The sequence below is a fragment of the Hemibagrus wyckioides genome, linkage group LG21, assembly GCF_019097595.1.
Source record: "Hemibagrus wyckioides isolate EC202008001 linkage group LG21, SWU_Hwy_1.0, whole genome shotgun sequence".
NCBI lineage: Eukaryota > Metazoa > Chordata > Actinopteri > Siluriformes > Bagridae > Hemibagrus > Hemibagrus wyckioides.
In genome coordinates, this window is record NC_080730.1 from 10,165,291 (window position 1) to 10,181,733 (window position 16,443).

Consider the following 16,443-nt stretch of genomic DNA (forward strand, 5'->3'; position numbering starts at 1 on the left):
GTTTGGAGCTGGCCCCTTCCTCTTCCAACATGACTGTGCACCAGTGCACAAAGCAAGGTCCATAAAGACATGGATGACAGAGTCTGGTGTGGATGAACTTGACTGGCCTGCACAGAGTCCTGACCTCAACCCGATAGAACACCTTTGGGATGAATTAGAGCGGAGATTGAGAGCCAGGCCTTCTCGTCCAACATCAGTGTGTGACCTCACAAATGCGCTTCTGGAAGAATGGTCAAAAATTCCCATAAACACACTCCTAAACCTTGTGGACAGCCTTCCCAGAAGAGTTGAAGCTGTTATAGCTGCAAAGGGTGGACCGACGTCATATTGAACCCTATGGATTAGGAATGGGATGTCATTTAAGTTCATATGCGAGTCAAGGCAGGTGAGCGAATACTTTTGGCAATATAGTGTATATTTAATAATATAAATATTGGTAGTTTTTTGTTTATAGATTTCTATACTTTGTTTGTATTTTATAATAATTTATCACTTATTGTTATATTGTTATGGTGTGTGTCTTGTGCTGTATTATTCTTATCTACGTAAAAAAAAAGAAAAAAAGAATATTTCTAACAATAGGTTGTACTGAGAAGCCATATTTTGCAGATAATTAAATAATCAAAGTCAACTAAATACACAGGAGTTAGAACTTGACTCATTTTGACAGCAGGAATGTTTCTGTAGACTAACAGTTGCCATTTCTAAACTGAATTAAATTATATTAATTAATTTAATCCTTGTCTGAAGTTTGAATTGAATCCTGGTCTGATTTTTTTGTAAAAAAGCACATTTAAAATTTTTTTTTTTACAAAACAGGTGAATATAAATCACACATGGCATTCTGTCTCTCCTTTGCTTTCTTGCTTTCATTCTTTTCTTCTCTTTTTTCTTCCTTCCTTCTCTTCTTAAAGGATTTTGGGATTCTTTTTAAAGACTCGGGTTTCATTGAATCACTCACTGAAATGAATCGAGTCAGTGATTCCTTTTCAGTCAGTAATTCTTTAATAGCCCTCATTTCCTGTACAAACTCTAATCATGCTGGGAAATAGTAGTGGATTTTTTTTTCACCCTATAGTAATTGAATGGTGGGATTAATGCAGGTGATTATACGCTATAATAATGTAATGAGTATAGTTATGTACTGTTATGTTATGGCTTGTATGTAATAGTAATTGCAAGTTTTTAGAAAATCTTTGACTATTGCATGATGGGTAACCAACCTGTTCCGCCACTGACAGGAAGGATAAACATGTCCCTGTGTCAATTAAAAAGAATCAAGACTTACGATACCAGTGAAACAAAAATTTATTAAATATGTTAAATGTAGAAGTGCAGAAGTATCCAAATTGAATAAAAATAAATATCTTAAATAAGGAATAAAACAACCAAACTGAACAAAAATGCAAAATGTGAATGAATGTAAGATTCTCAACTGAATCAGTCTATAACCCGATTCCGCGAGTCCGCTGAGAATCAACTGAATCAGTCTACAACCCGATTCCGCGAGTCCGCTGAGAATCAACTGAATCAGTCGATGAGCCGGGTCCGCGAGTCCGCTTTTTCTCTTAATGCAGTTTAATAATGTTAATGTATAATATATAATGTTATGCATTGTTGTAAAAAAAAAGCACGCCATAGGACAAATAAGAATCGGTTCAATTTAGACCTCGGACTCATGAATCATGAGTTAATATGCGGAATCGGATCATTTAACTCGGGTGAATCAATCAGGGCCAGTACTAGCGATACTGTGTCTGCTCCAGTTATACCCACTGGGGAAAGTAACAAAAGCGATCTGTAACAAAATCATTCTTATCCAATTCAGGTTAACAGTATAGGAAGCTGTTGCAGGACAATGTGTGTGTTATTCTCTCATTATTTCACTTAGAAGTGAGCAGATGAAAAGGTCTAGAGGGTGGCTTTTGCATTTGGAATCTCTTGAGGGTAACTCTCAATATGAAGTCCAAAAATTCATCACTGCCAGTGAAGCCAGCCATTATCAGGCTGAAAAATGAAAACAAACCCATCAGGGAGATTAGTTGCGGTCAAATCATCGGTTTGGTACAAAGGAAAAAAATGCAATGGTGAGCTCAGGAACACCAAAATTCCTTAACAACCACATTAAACCACTGCTGCGGATGAAAGACAAATTCTTTCCCTGGTTTATTTCATAAACAAAGATACTCTCTCAGATGAAAATTTCTTTATAAAAATTCTGGTGCATTATGCCAATCACAGCCATGATAATGAATGTTGGAAAGTAACTACCCCTGTACAGTGATAGATGGTTAATAGATGGTTAATTGATGAAAAAATTATTTCATTAAAAATCCTTTAAATAGAAAGAAATACTAAAACAGAAATTGTGGAGGAAGGATTGGTTGGGAAATCTATGTTTGTGGGCAGGATTGTCTGCTCTGCGAAGAAAATTAAAGTAACAGGAAAAGAAACAAGCTAATTTTATATTGTGCACCACCAGCAATCATGTCATGTTTGTTTTTATTTTTTATTTTTGCTGTTCCTAACAAATATTTGGGATTGACCTGTCAAGTAATTTCTTACAGAAGCAATAGTAATGCACTCATTTTTCCCTCACCTTCCTACACACTTATCCATGATAAAAAACAACAACAATGTAATGTCCACTCTGTTGTAGTTTATTCTTTTATTAAATAATCTACAAAAATAATGATATAATGAAAAACTAAAAAACTAAATTCAAATCAAATACAAGGATTCTGTACAATAAATTCAGATGTATTTACAGTTTTATAATTAATTACAAATTCTATACAAAAGTTCTGTACAATTCTGAACAAAAGCATGAAACTGAAAAAACATATTACTATTTACAATGATAAGAAGAGGCAGCACTGTGTCTTAGTGGTTAGCACAGTTGCCTCACAGCAAAACGGTCTGGGGTTTGAATCCCGGGGTTGAACAGGCTAGGGCCTGTGTGGAGTTTGCATGTTCTCCCTGTGCCTGCGTGGGTTTACTCCGAGTACTCCGGTTTCCTCCCACAGTCACATTAGGTTGTTTGGTAATTCTAAATTGCCCATAGGAGTGGTTGTTTGTCTATATGTGGCCCTGTGATGGACTTTCACCCTGTGTATGCTGGGATAGGCTCCAGCAGACTCCTGAGGAAGACCCCAAGAGGAGGTTAGTGCTGTGGTCCCTGTCTCCTGTAAACTGGCACTAATCTGGTAAGTTAAACCAGTGGTGAAGCTCTATTTGCTGCAGGCTGGGTCTGTCTTCTGCATCGGGGCTCAGACACCAACGGATCAGATCGCTGCACTCTGTTACACAATACCCAGGTACATAAATCAAAAAGACATAGAAAGAAGAATCTAATACTTAACCCCATAAAGAACCTGATTTACAATAAATAATCCTTTAAAGAAAATGCTGTAGAGTACATAAGAAATTCCTCACACTTGTAGCTCTACACATTTCCTGTCAATTTTATCATATTGACTAATTAATTCATAGTCATAAAATATAATACATTAAAATAAATGAATGCTTCTTTCTCTGCTCAAGTCTGTGTATAAGGTATAGTTCAGTCTGCTATTAATTAGTCCATAGCTTATCAGTCTTTGTACTTTCTTGCCTTGAGACAGACTTTCGGGGAAGAACAAATGGCCAGTTTTGGTTTCCTCAGGGGTCCTGAAAGGCAGACAGCCACACACCAGCCTGTACAGCGTCACGCCCACAGACCAGACGGTAGCTGGGTCTGCCCGATACTGCCCCTGTACGAACCACTCAGGAGGGGCATATTGACGTGTGCCTGTTAACAAAGATACATTAGATTTAGGAAAAGAGTCACAGTACTTGCTGCCACCAAGAACTCATGGTCTCAAATCAGACACCTGCAAAGTAATTGTAGGAGTCTTTGACGAGGTCTCCGCAACCGAAGTCAAACAGCTTGACTTGCCACGTGTTGGTCTGAATCAGGATGTTTTCTGGCTTGACATCACGGTGCAGTATCCCCTGGCTCTTACAATGCTTCAGCGCCACCATCAGCTGCCACATCACAATGCAAGCCTCGGACTCCGTCAAACATCCACCTTGCTTGCTGGAGAATTCCTCGAGGTCCAGACATGGTTCAGGCCGTTCCAGAATGACAACGTAGCGTTTTCGCTCTTCGTACCAGTCCAGAATCTTGAGGATTTTTGAGCAAGGTTTGCTGTTCGCAAGGACCATCAGCGCTATCTCAACGGGGAGCCATCCATATCCTGTCTGTAGAATGGGACAAAAAGGAAAGAATGAGTGCCACACGTTATAACGCCATCCATTGTAATATTACTTATCGAGGTCTTCTTAGATTTTTAGTATGTGTGCTAGGTTATAGTAATAGGTAGGATGTATATTTTGATAAAGAAACTTACAAGCTGCAGTTTTTCATACGGCATCATCTTGGAGACAAACTTGATTGCAACCTGAGGAAAGATAAATGTGTTATGTGTAATTAAATGAAATCATTTACATACATAAAGTAACTAAAAGAGGTCTTCAGCCTCATTTGGCTTGTGAGGTTATATCATTTTAGACATGCATGAAAGAGCAGTAATTACTGCTTTTGAATAACAGCTTTGCAATTTTATTGCCAATCCCACAATTCTACAGTGATGTCAAGAGTAGCAGTAAAATGTGTCAAAATAAAGGGAGGTTAAGAGGCGTATAACAATCAGCCTCCTTCAAAAGGCACAGACACCTACCAGTGAACACTGCCATTCCTGAGTTCAGTTTTAATATTCAAGATTATGACTAAAACCTGGCAGCAATTGACTGCAATTTAAGCTTAGAAGATTAAAATTTGTTAAGTTATTGATTACCTTCTGAACATTAGGAGCACTGATCAACTTTATTTCTAACTGTGTAGAAAATTGGTTAAAGGCTAGAGTAAAAACAGAAATGGAAAGACTTACTGGCAATCCGTCTTCTTTCCGTATCCCAGCAAACACACAGCCAAATCCTCCTGCACCCAGCAGTTCTCCTTCCAAATACGCCTTCGTCCAATGTGCTGCAAAAAACATCCAATTATAAGTCTCTTATTCATGTAACTCAGCCCACTTTTTATCCATTTCACCTATGAGTTCTGACTTACATTTGGAAAGACGTATAATAGGTTGGGTAGCGGGTTCCTCTGGACTTCTTCCTGTTCTTGGTCTCTTCTGCAGAGGCTCGGTTGTATCTGCCAGGTTACTGGGCTGGTCCGTCTCCTTACACCCCTGATGCTCTGAAGGGTTTGCAGCCTGCCCCGAGAACAAGCGCTTTCTTTTCTGTATGGTCCTTTGGGCACACCTTGGGATTTTACGGTGACGACGAGTATTCTTTAACGGCTGAGCTGGGGGTTGAAACATTGACAAAAAGAACACTTTTAGTTCACTGTGATGTTTAACGTTAAACATAGGAAGAGAATTACTTCTTCAGGACACCTTTGTTCATATAAACTGGCAATAATGCAGCAATGCACACAAAAGCATACACGTTAAAATACAGAGGTTAAAGTGCCTCACCTTACCAATCATCACAATAATAGTTTACAGTATATTCTGTCTATTTAATTAAAGTATATCTGTTTATTTTTTGAACGTCCCACTGACAGAAACATTAGGTTCAACTAACTTATAGCTCTTCTCGTTTTTTTCTCGGTTACAGTTAAGGTTTGAACTAAACCCTTTTCCATTCAAATGACCTTTCAAACAGGGTACTAACAATACAACTATATAATATATTACTAAATTCTGATAGCAGAGTGTGGATAAAACACTTACCTGTGGGAGTCCGCTGTGAGCCCACTGCCGTGGTCACGGTTTCCATCACAGCCGGTGAAGATGCACTTTTATAGCCGTTCAGAAACATTCCAGCAGGTGTCGCTTTATCCTCGGTATCAGTTGCCGATACTTCCTTCCTACGATGGTCAATCACTCCGGGATTTCTTCTGTCGTTGTATCCGATGCTCACTTCTGACGATGGTCAATCACTCCGGGATTTCTTCTGTCGTTGTATCCGATGCTCACTTCTGACGATGGTCAATCACTCCGGGATTTCTTCTGTCGTTGTATCCAATACTCACCTCTTACGATGTTGAGTCTCTCCGGTGTTTCCTCTCTTGTTGTATCCAATACTCACCTCTTACGATGTTGAGTCTCTCCGGTGTTTCCTCTCTTGTTGTATCCAATACTCACCTCTTACGATGTTGAGTCTCTCCGGTGTTTCCTCTCTTGTTGTATCCAATACTCACCTCTTACGATGTTGAGTCTCTCCGGTGTTTCCTCTCTTGTTGTATCCAATATTCGCTTCTTACGATGTTTTATCTCTCCGGTTTTTCTCCTGTTGTTGTATCTGTTGCTAACGCCGCACCACTCGTGTATTTTTAAAATCTGAATTTTGGAACGTTTTCGGGGGGAGGGGGTGGGGGTTTGGGTGAGGGTGAAGGGGGGGCTATGGGGGGGGGGAGAAGAAAAAAAGTCTGGTCATGGTGGCTCGTTTTAGCTAACTGTCTAACATTCACCTGTAAATAAATAAAAAGATTCAGTTTCTCATACATTTTGTCATGTTAGCTACATGGATGTATTACTGTTTTGATTAGTCAGTGTGTTTGTGCTAGGATCCAGATCACAATTAAGGTTAAGGCTCTGAGTCGTTCACCAGAAGATCTGGGTTCCAGCACCACCAAGCTGCCACTATTGGGCCCATGAGCAAGGCCCCCAACCCACCCTGCTGCATCAGGGGTGCTGCAGCATGGCTGACCCTGTGCTCTGACCCCAACCCCCAAGGATGGGATACGCGAAGAATGAATTTCACTGTGCAGTAATGTACATGTGACAAATAAAGACAACTTTACTTATGTTAATCCTGTACACCATGTTAAAATATTAAGCGGTTATTACTGTCCACTAACTGCACTAATCTGCCCATTTGTGTGGTACACAACACAAGACACAGGTTGTAAACAATGATTATATATATATATATATATATATTTGATCCTGAAAATTAGTATGAACAATTAGATGGTGGATTACATTCAACTTTGAGCCCTTTCAAAGTTCTCAATGACAAGACAGACAGGTGAAGGAAACAGAGTGGAAAAAGAAAAAAGAAAAAAAAAAACTTGGTACATCATGAAAATTTTCTTGAAATTTCTGTCATTTGCACTTGATGAATACACCACCACATACTTAAGTGATGTAAAAAATTTCAGATCAAGCAGCCAGGTATAATTATGAACATGTGAACATGTGCTGGTTTTGGTGTCAGTTTAATGCCAGACAGGTGGTCCACACAACAGCAGACTCTGACTTGTGATACAGAATCCAACAAGTACAAGAACTCTAAGGCATGTTCAGCTCCTCTTGACTGACGATCGGACACAACACAGAACTTCACTCCACTGCTGCTCCTGTGTGCGCGCTGACCCTCCACCTCGGCCGAGCGAACACGCAAAGAGCCGGTAGCTGATCGGGAGATGTTCAGGAGACGCGTGAATGCAGAAGAGTTGGAGCTTAACATTACATTCCAACACAACGTCTACATAGGACTGAGAGGCAATGATTAAACAGACATTGTACAGTAATTCCTCAGGTCTTTGGTAATTCAAAAGGAAAATCACAATACAAACTCATTTCTAAATAACAGAATGCTTGCTATTTGAGATTCATTTTCTCATTGATTATATAAGCTAGAGACCCTAAATCCAAAAACTTTTTAATTTCCCTTTTCAGTGTCAGTTCTGAAAAAGTGGTGTCATGTAATGAAGCAAGCTTTAACAGCTCCTCTTGAACATCAAAGTTCTCTGTAATCGTTCTTGCAAAGATCAGGAGCTGACTGGCATCTGTCACGTCTGTGCCAGTATTTGCAATTGTTTATTGCAAGTTTCAGCTTTTCTTAGATTTGACATTGAAAGTCAGAAATTCGACGTGTTACTGTTCAGCGGGACAAAGATACAGACTCAAAGTTCTTGACTTTTTCAAAAGTATTAAATTGAGTATAGTTCCTTGCCTTGAGACAGACTTTCGGGGAGCAGGAGGGGCATATTCAAGTGTTAACAAAGATACATTAGATTTAGACATCAGACACCTGCAAAGTAACTGTAAGGGTCTTTGACGAGGTCTCTTTCAAGTCAAACAGCTTGACTTGAAACGTGTCTGTCTGAATCAGAATGTTTTCTGGCTTGACATCACGATGCAGTATCCCCTGGCTCTTGCAATGCTTCAATGCTTCCATCAGCTGAAACATCACATTGCGAGCCTCGACCTCAGTCAAACATCCACCTTGCTTGCCGGAGAGTTCCTCGAGGTCCACACATGGTTCAGGCTGTTCCAGGAGTACGATATATCACTTTGCCTCTTCGTGCCAGTCCAGAATCTTCTGGATTTTTGAGCAAGGTTCTGTGTTTGCAAGGATCTTCAAAGCTATCTCAATGGGCAGCCATCCATATCCTGTCTGTAGTATGGTACAAAAAGGAAAGAATGAGTGCCACACATTATAATGCCATCCTTTGTAATACTACTTATCAAGGTCTTCTTAGAAATCTTATTTTTAGCTTTTGTGCTAGATTATAGTAATAGGTAAGATGTGCATCATGATAAAGAAACTTACAAGCTGCAGTTTTTCATATGGCATCTTTTTGGAGACGTACTTGATTGCAACCTGAGGAAAGATGAATGTGTTATGTGTAATTAAATCAAATCATTTGCATACATAAAGTAACTAAAAGAGCTTTTCAGACTCATCTGGCTTGTGAGGTTCCATCATTTTATTTTTATGCATGAAAGAGCAGTAGTTACTGCTTTTAAATAACAGCTTTGCAACTTTACTGCCAATCCCACAATGTTACAGTGATCCATGATGTCAAATGTAGCAGCAAAAGATGTCAAAGTAAAGGGAGGTTAAGAGACGTATAACAATCAGCCTCCTTCAAAAGGAACTACTAGTGCCTACTAGTGAACGCTGCCATTCCTGAGTTCAGTTTTAATATTGTTATAATGTTTTTCTCTAATTTGAGTGCAAATGAAGTTTAGAAGATTAAAATTTGTTAAGACGTGATTGCTTACCTTTTGTCCATTAGTGGCACTGATCAACTTTACTTCTGATTATGTAGAAAACTGGTCAAAGACTAGAGTAAAAACAGAAATGGAAAGACTTACTGGCAATCCGTCTTCTTTGCGTAGTCCAGCAAACACACAGCCAAATCCTCCTGCATCCAGCAGTTCTCCTTCCAAATACGCCTTCGTCCAATGTGATTATTATGTCCCTAAAGGTTGACTTAGAGAAAACACTGTAATTTATTTACAAGTGTTCAGTATGTGCAAATAGTAATATCGACTTTATAGCCAAAAGTTTTGGGACGTCTGCCTTTACATGCACATTCAAATCAATTCAATTTTATTTTTATAGCACTTTTAACAAAGAGCGTTCCATCAAAGCAGCTTTACATAAGAAACAACAAACATATAAACAGGCAAACAGTCCTAGATGTTATCTCAAGTGAGCAAGCCTGAGGTGACTGTGGCAAGGAAAAAGTCCCTTAGATGGTATGAGGAAGAAACCTTGAGAGGAACCAGACTCAAAAGGGAACCCATCCTCATTTGGGTGACAGTGGAGAGTGTGATTATAAATTATTGTAAACACCAGAGAGTGTGATATGAACAATGTCCTTTGTGCATTTATGTATAGTCAATTGTGTGATGCAGATACAGCATGTGTAGAATGTTATGTAAAATAATAAGGAGGTTGTTGTCGTCCACATAAGGTTGGCAGTGTTGCTTTGAATACCCGAATCCTCACAAAGCAGAACCCGGCTGGAGCTGGTCCATCTCTGGATGCCACTGGAGCTGGCACAATCTCTGTATGCCTCGGGATGGCTAGAAGAAAGGAAACAAGTGGAAAGGAATTAGAGTCGCTGCTGTTCATAATATTAGCAGCACTAGATGATAATGTGCATTTAATCAGATGTACTGGAGTACAAGGTTATGGGATGTATTAAATGTATGCCAGACTAAAGAGATAAGTCTTTAGTCTACGTTTGAACTGGTAGACTGTGTCTGAGCCCCGAACACCGTCAGGAAGGCTATTCCAAAGTTTAGCAGCTAAATACGAAAACCCTCTACCCCCAGACTTTGATGTTCTGGGAACTACCAGAAGTCCACAGTTTTGTGATCTTAAAGAGCGTGGTGGATTGTAACGTGTTAGAAGACTGGCCAGATAAGTGGGAGCTAAACCATTTAGAGCCTTGAACGTAAGTAGTGCTAGTTTATAGTCAATTCTAAACTTAACAGGTAGCCAGTGCAGGGATGATAATATTGGAGTTATATGATCATGTTTTCTTGACCTGGTAAGAACTCTGGCGGCTGCATTTTGGACTAACTGTAGCTTGTTTATTGAAGATGCAGGACAACCACCTAGTAATGCATTACAATAGTCCAGTCTGGAGGTCATGAATGCATGAACCAGCTTTTCTGCATCAGATACACATAAAAGGTGCCTAAGCTTGGCAATATTTCTAAGATGGAAGAACGCTGTTTTTGTAATATTGGAAATATGATTTTCAAAGGACAAGTTGCTGTCTAATATTACGCCCAGGTCTTTCACTGTTGAGCTAGTAGTAATAGTACATCCTTCTAAATGCAAGCTGAATTGTGAGAGCTTTTGTGTACTGGTTTTTGGACTAATAAGTAATATCTCTGTCTTATCAGAATTTAGTAATAGAAAATTATCGGTCATCCAATCTTTAATATCTTCAACACACTCCGTTAATCTAGACAAATTAGATATCTCATCTGGTTTTGATGAGATATATAACTGGGTATCATCGGCATAACAATGGAAACTAATCCCATGCCTTCTAATGATGTTACCCATTGGAAGCATGTATACCAAGAAAAGCAGGAGGTCCTAAAACTGATCCTTGTGGGACCAGTGTGATCGATCAGACAGGTAGGATCTAAACCATTTTAATGCCTGTCCCTGCAAACCTATGTGATTTTGTAAGCGATCTAGGAGAATGTTATGATCTATAGTGTTGAACGCAGCACTAAGATCAAGCAGGACTAATATGGAGATGCAGCCTTGGTCCAAAGCTAAAGCAAGTCATTTGGGATTTTAACTAGTGCAGTTTCTGTACTCTGATGAGGCCTGAAACCTGACTGAAATTCTTCAAGGATATTGTTTTCCTGTAAGCATAATTGCATAATTGAGCTGACACCACTTTTTCTAATTTTTTTGATATAAATGGAAGGTTGTAATTTGATAGTTCATTAGGGTCTAGTTTAGGTTTCTTAAGAAGAGCCTGAATAACTGCTAACTTGAGAGATTTTGGGACATGACCCAGATATAACGAGGAATTAATAATATTGAGAAGAGGCTCTCCAGCTGCATGTATCACTTCTTTCAGCAATCTAGTTGGAATTGGATCTAACAAACATGTTGCTGATTTAGCTGTGGTGATAAGTTTAAATAGCTCTTCCTGCCCTATACTGGTAAAGCATTGTAGCTTTAAATGTGGAGCTTTAGGCTGGTCTAGACAACCGGATGCTGTCAAAGGTTGAACATCCAATATTTTGTTCCTGATACTATCAATTGTTTCAGTGAAGAAATTCATAAAGTCATAAAATAAATTCATTTAGTCTCACTACTAAACTGTGATGAAATACTCTCTCAGAAATACTTGCTCAGATGCTCAGCCCTAGCAGCTTTTAGAGCCTGTCTATATCTGGACAAAGTCTTAAATAGTCTTTAAACGCAATACTAAAAACTTCTAATTTGGTTTTTCTCCACTTTCGCTCGAGGTTACAGGTTGCTCTCTTGAGGGCGTGAGTATGACTATTATACCATGGTGCAGGTGTTTTATCTCTGACCTTTTTTAGTCGGAATCGGCTCCTGAAGTCCTTCTTCAGGATCTCCGTCTGCCTCAGCCTGATGTCGTTCATGCCAGCATGGAGGACCACAGCTCCGATGTTCTTATTCAGGATCGCTGTACCTGTGCAGTGACGTCAACAACACGAGTACCAGGAAAACAGCGAGTGCGCACCTTACCTTTAGCCGCAGTAGCACGGATGTGTGGAGTCTCCGATGATCACCACATCGCACTCCGTCTCGCAAAGGGGAGCGAAGTGGTTGCGGGTTGAGATCTCGAAAACGGGTGGGGAGGGGGAGAGGTCCTCGCCCAGGGCTTGGCTCGTGTCTTCCGCTGCTGCTGCATCCAGGCTGCGTGGTACCCAGGGACCGGAGTGAAGGAAACCTGGGCGGGCCGCGTCCTTGGTGCGTTGGGCCTGGGCAGAGAAGAACACGGAGTTGAGGTTGTGGGAGTGTTTGTTTCACGCCACGGATTTACCTGGGACAGGTGAGCGTCAATCCGGGATGATTCCAGCGCGGCGTTCCGATCTCACAGCTGGGCTAGCTTCATTTATAGGTTGTGGATCTGCTTCTGCATGGCCTCCAGCTCCAAGTCCACAGAGTGCAGCTCGAATAAATCCTCACCTGCACTCAAAGGCAGACCCACAACTGACATAGTGTTTAAGAGCAGTAGCACAACAGAGATAATTGGTGTGAAAAACATAAGCCAACTTGTGGTAGCCGGGCTAACGTGCTAATGGGCTAACCGGCTATAAGCGGGTGTTCTGGAAAACAAATATAACTAATGATATAAAAAGCATTTGAAATGAGAATATTATGGGATACTATCGGCTAATAAAGATACTATAAAAAGTTATAATATTGGACTGGATTTAAGATAAAAATCGAGAAAATTTAGCGAAATTTTAGGTCCATGAAATTTAATGACATCCCATTCTTAGTCTGTAGTGTTTAATATGGAGCTGGCCTGCCCATTGCAGCTATAACAGCTTCAACTCTTCTGGGAAGGCTTTCCACAAGGTTTAGGAGTGTGTTCATGGGAATTTTTGACCATTCCTGTAGAAGTGCTTTTGTGAGGTCATGCACTGATGTTGAACGAGAAGGCCTGACTCACAGTCTTGTTTTTTTTCCCGTCATGGAGAGCTTAAATCCACCATCACCTATGCTGCTCCTACACTGATAACTGGAAACGTTTCAAGCAAAGATTCAACATCTATCTAGCAGCTAGCGGTGCAGGGAGAGGCGATGAAAAGCTAAAGGCATCCATGTTTTTGCATGTAATAGGTGAAGATGCACTGGACATTTGTAATAGCTTCAACTCAATGGCGCAAATCTAACTGACTGTTCTAATGGCAAACTTTGAGGAATTCTTTGTGCCAAGTAAGAATGTCACTTTTGATAGGAACAAGTTTTTCTTTCGACTGAGTAAGACTTGTGAATTTGGAGATTTAAGAGACTCACTTGTGAGGGACAAAATAGTTTGTGGGACTCCTAATAATGGTCTCAGTTGAAGAGCAGCCTGACAAATTCTTTGTTGATTCTGTACAGACTAGCACAACAGACAAAGCTGAATGGATTGTACCACTGACCGTAAATGTAAAAATTGGCTTCAAATTAGATACTGCAGCACAAGTCAATCTCTTGTCTAATTCTGACTACAAAACCCTCAAAATCAAAATACATCCAGTGAAAACGAAAGTTTTCCTGTTTTCCAAGTGTCCCTGTCAAAGGGAGCTGCTTGGTGACTCTTAAACACAAGGGACAGCAGGTAAAGTCACAGATGCTGATTGTGGAAAAGAATGTCCAGCCAATTTTAGGACTGAGCACGTGCTAAAAATTTTAAAAAAAAGGAAGGTGTTTGTAGTGGCATCACAGATTGAAACAAATGAAACCTCATTCATGCAGGAGTATGAAGATGTTTTTGAAGGACTAGGATGTCTGCCTGGGAAGGATAAAATAAGTGTTGATGACACAATAACACCAGTTGTACATGCATGCAGAAATGTTCCATTTGCTTTGAGAGGAAAACTTAAAGACGAATTAGCTGACATGGAGAAGCTAAAGGTTATAAAGACAGTTGATGAACCAACAGACTGGGTGAGCTCACTTGTTATTGTGCTCAAGAAAAATGGAGCTTTGAGAATATATCTTGACCCAAGAGATCTCAACAGGGCCATAAAACGTGAACATTTTAAACTGCCAACCAGAGAAGAAATCATGTCTCAGTTCACTGGATCAAAGTGGTTCTGCAAGCTGGATGCATCATCTGGGGTTTGGCAAATGAAACTTGATGAGGCAAGTTAAAAACTGTGTACCTTCAATACACCTGAAGGCAGATATTGTTTTCTCTGTCTCCCTTATGACATTCACTCAGCACTAGAAGTTTACCACAAAACTATTCACATGATCTTTGAGCATCTACCAGGTGTATAGACTATGATGGATGACATAATTGTGTGGGGTTCCAACCAGCAGGAACATGATGCATGACTGAAGCAGGTTCTGGAGCTAACAGGACAGTCCAATCGAAAATTGAACAAAGAGAAGTGTGAGTTTGCAGTTAAGAGCTTAACTCTCGTTGGAGATGTCCGGTCTGAAGAAGGCATTAGGCCAGACCTAAAAAAACATCAGCAATAGACAACATGCCACAAAGTACAGAGGAAGCGAGAAGATTCCTTGGAATGGTCACATACCTGGCCAAATTCATTCCCCAGCTATCAACACGTTCTGCTCCACTCGGATGTCTGCTAGAACAAAAGAATGAGTGGGTGTGGTCTCACAAGCAGGAGGCATGCTTTCAAAACCTGAAACACATCATTAAAGAAGAGCCAGTGCTCAGATATTATGACCCACACAAGAGCACTAAAATCTCAGCAGATGCTTCATAACATGGCATAGTGATATATACACTATATTGCCAAAAGTATTCGCTCACCTGCCTTGACTCGCATATGAACTTAAATGACATCCCATTCCTAATCCATAGAGTTCAATATGACGTTGGTCCACCCTTTGCAGCTATAACAGCTTCAACTCTTCTGGGAAGGCTGTCCACAAGGTTTAGGAGTGTGTTTATGGTAATTTTTGACCATTCTTCCAGAAGCGCATTTGTGAGGTCACACACTGATGTTGGACGAGAAGGCCTGGCTCTCAGTCTCCGCTCTAATTCATCCCAAAGGTGTTCTATCGGGTTGAGGTCAGGACTCTGTGCAGGCCAGTCAAGTTCCTCCACACCAGACTCTGTCATTCATGTCTTTATGGACCTTGCTTTGTGCACTGGTCCACAGTCATGTTGGAAGAGGAAGGGGCCAGTTCCAAACTGTTCCCACAAAATTGGGAGCATGGAATTGTCCAAAATGTCTTGTTATGCTGAAGCATTCAGAGTTCCTTTCACTGGAACTAAGGGGCCAAGCCCAGCTCCTGAAAAACAACCCCACACCATAATCCCCCCTCCACCAAACTTTACACTTGGCACAATGCAGTCAGACAAGTACCGTTCTCCTGGCAACCGCCAAACCCAGACTCGTCCATCAGATTGCCAGATGGAGAAGCACGATTCTTCACTTCAGAGAACGCGTCTCCACTGCTCTAGTGTCCAGTGGCGGCGTGCTTTACACCACTGCATCCGACGCTTTGCATTGCACTTGGTGATGTATGGCTTGGATGCAGCTGCTCGGCCATGGAAACCCATTCCATGAAGCTCTCTGCGCACTGTTCTTGAGCTAATCTGAAGGCCACATGAAGTTTGGAGGTCTGTAGCGATTGACTCTGCAGAAAGTTGGCGACCTCTTCGCACTATGCGCCTCAGCATCCGCTGACCCCGCTCCGTCAGTTTACGTGGCCTACCACTTCGTGGCTGAGTTGCTGTCGTTCCCACTTCCACGTTCTTATAATACAGCTGACAGTTGACTGTGGAATATTTAGGAGCGAGGAAATTTCACGACTGGATTTGTTGCACAGGTGGCATCCTATCACAGTTCCACGGTGGAATTCACTGAGCTCCTGAGAGCGACCCATTCTTTCACAAATGTTTGTAAAAACAGTCTGCATGCCTAGGTGCTTGATTTTATACACCTGTGGCCATGGAAGTGATTGGAACACCTGATTCTGATCATTTGGATGGGTGAGCGAATACTTTTGGCAATATAGTGTATATGAAATTAGGGCTACAGCTATCGATTATATTAGTAATCGAATGTTCTACCGATTATTCCATCGATTAATCGAGTAATCGGATAAGAAGTACTTTTTCTTTATTAAAGAGGAATACTAAATATGTAAGAGAAAATAAGACAGTTCTCTTAAAATGAACAACTAAGTTGTTTCCTGTTTTGAAAAATATAAAATCTAAACCCATTTAATGCATTTAAGTGACATTCATAATGCAAATACAAATATATAAATAAAAAAACTTTACTTCAAAAGAAGGTAAAAATTGTACAACCTAAAACAATAATAATAATAATAATAACAACAACAATAATAATAATAATAACAATACCTAAACATTGCATTTATGTTGTTCAACTTAACTTGGACGTTTCACTCTAACTACAGCCCAAGCAGGACATAAGCATT

At 40.4% G+C, this 16,443-nt stretch overlaps 1 protein-coding gene and 1 long non-coding RNA gene across 2 annotated transcripts; both read right to left on the reverse strand.

Moving 5' to 3' along the window:
- Positions 1-2,742: 2,742 nt before the first annotated feature.
- Positions 2,743-4,436, reverse strand: LOC131342702 (serine/threonine-protein kinase pim-1-like). Its single transcript, XM_058373840.1, has 3 exons — positions 4,392-4,436; positions 3,873-4,242; positions 2,743-3,790 (listed from the first exon to the last, which is right to left on the reverse strand). The coding sequence occupies exons 1-3, from the start codon at positions 4,416-4,418 to the stop codon at positions 3,510-3,512; spliced, it is 678 nt and encodes a 225-aa protein (XP_058229823.1). The 5' UTR covers positions 4,419-4,436; the 3' UTR covers positions 2,743-3,509.
- A 2,551-nt stretch (positions 4,437-6,987) lies between these two features.
- Positions 6,988-15,082, reverse strand: LOC131342204 (uncharacterized). Its single transcript, XR_009202987.1, has 4 exons — positions 11,868-15,082; positions 9,159-9,875; positions 8,611-8,661; positions 6,988-8,454 (listed from the first exon to the last, which is right to left on the reverse strand). It is a non-coding gene; the product is annotated as an uncharacterized LOC131342204 (long non-coding RNA).
- Between the last annotated feature and the right edge of the window lie 1,361 nt (positions 15,083-16,443).

What these genes read in the sequence shown, in the direction of transcription:
- LOC131342702 (XM_058373840.1), bottom strand. Translation starts at nt 4,418, where the DNA reads ATGATGCCGTATGAAAAACTGCAGCTT. An exon ending in CGTATGAAAAACTGCAGCTT is followed by an intron (nt 4,243 to 4,391) that starts GTAAGTTTCTTT and finishes CCCATTCTACAG; the next exon opens with ACAGGATATGGATGGCTCCC. An exon ending in CTCCTACAATTACTTTGCAG is followed by an intron (nt 3,791 to 3,872) that starts GTGTCTGATTTG and finishes CTTTGTTAACAG; the next exon opens with GCACACGTCAATATGCCCCT.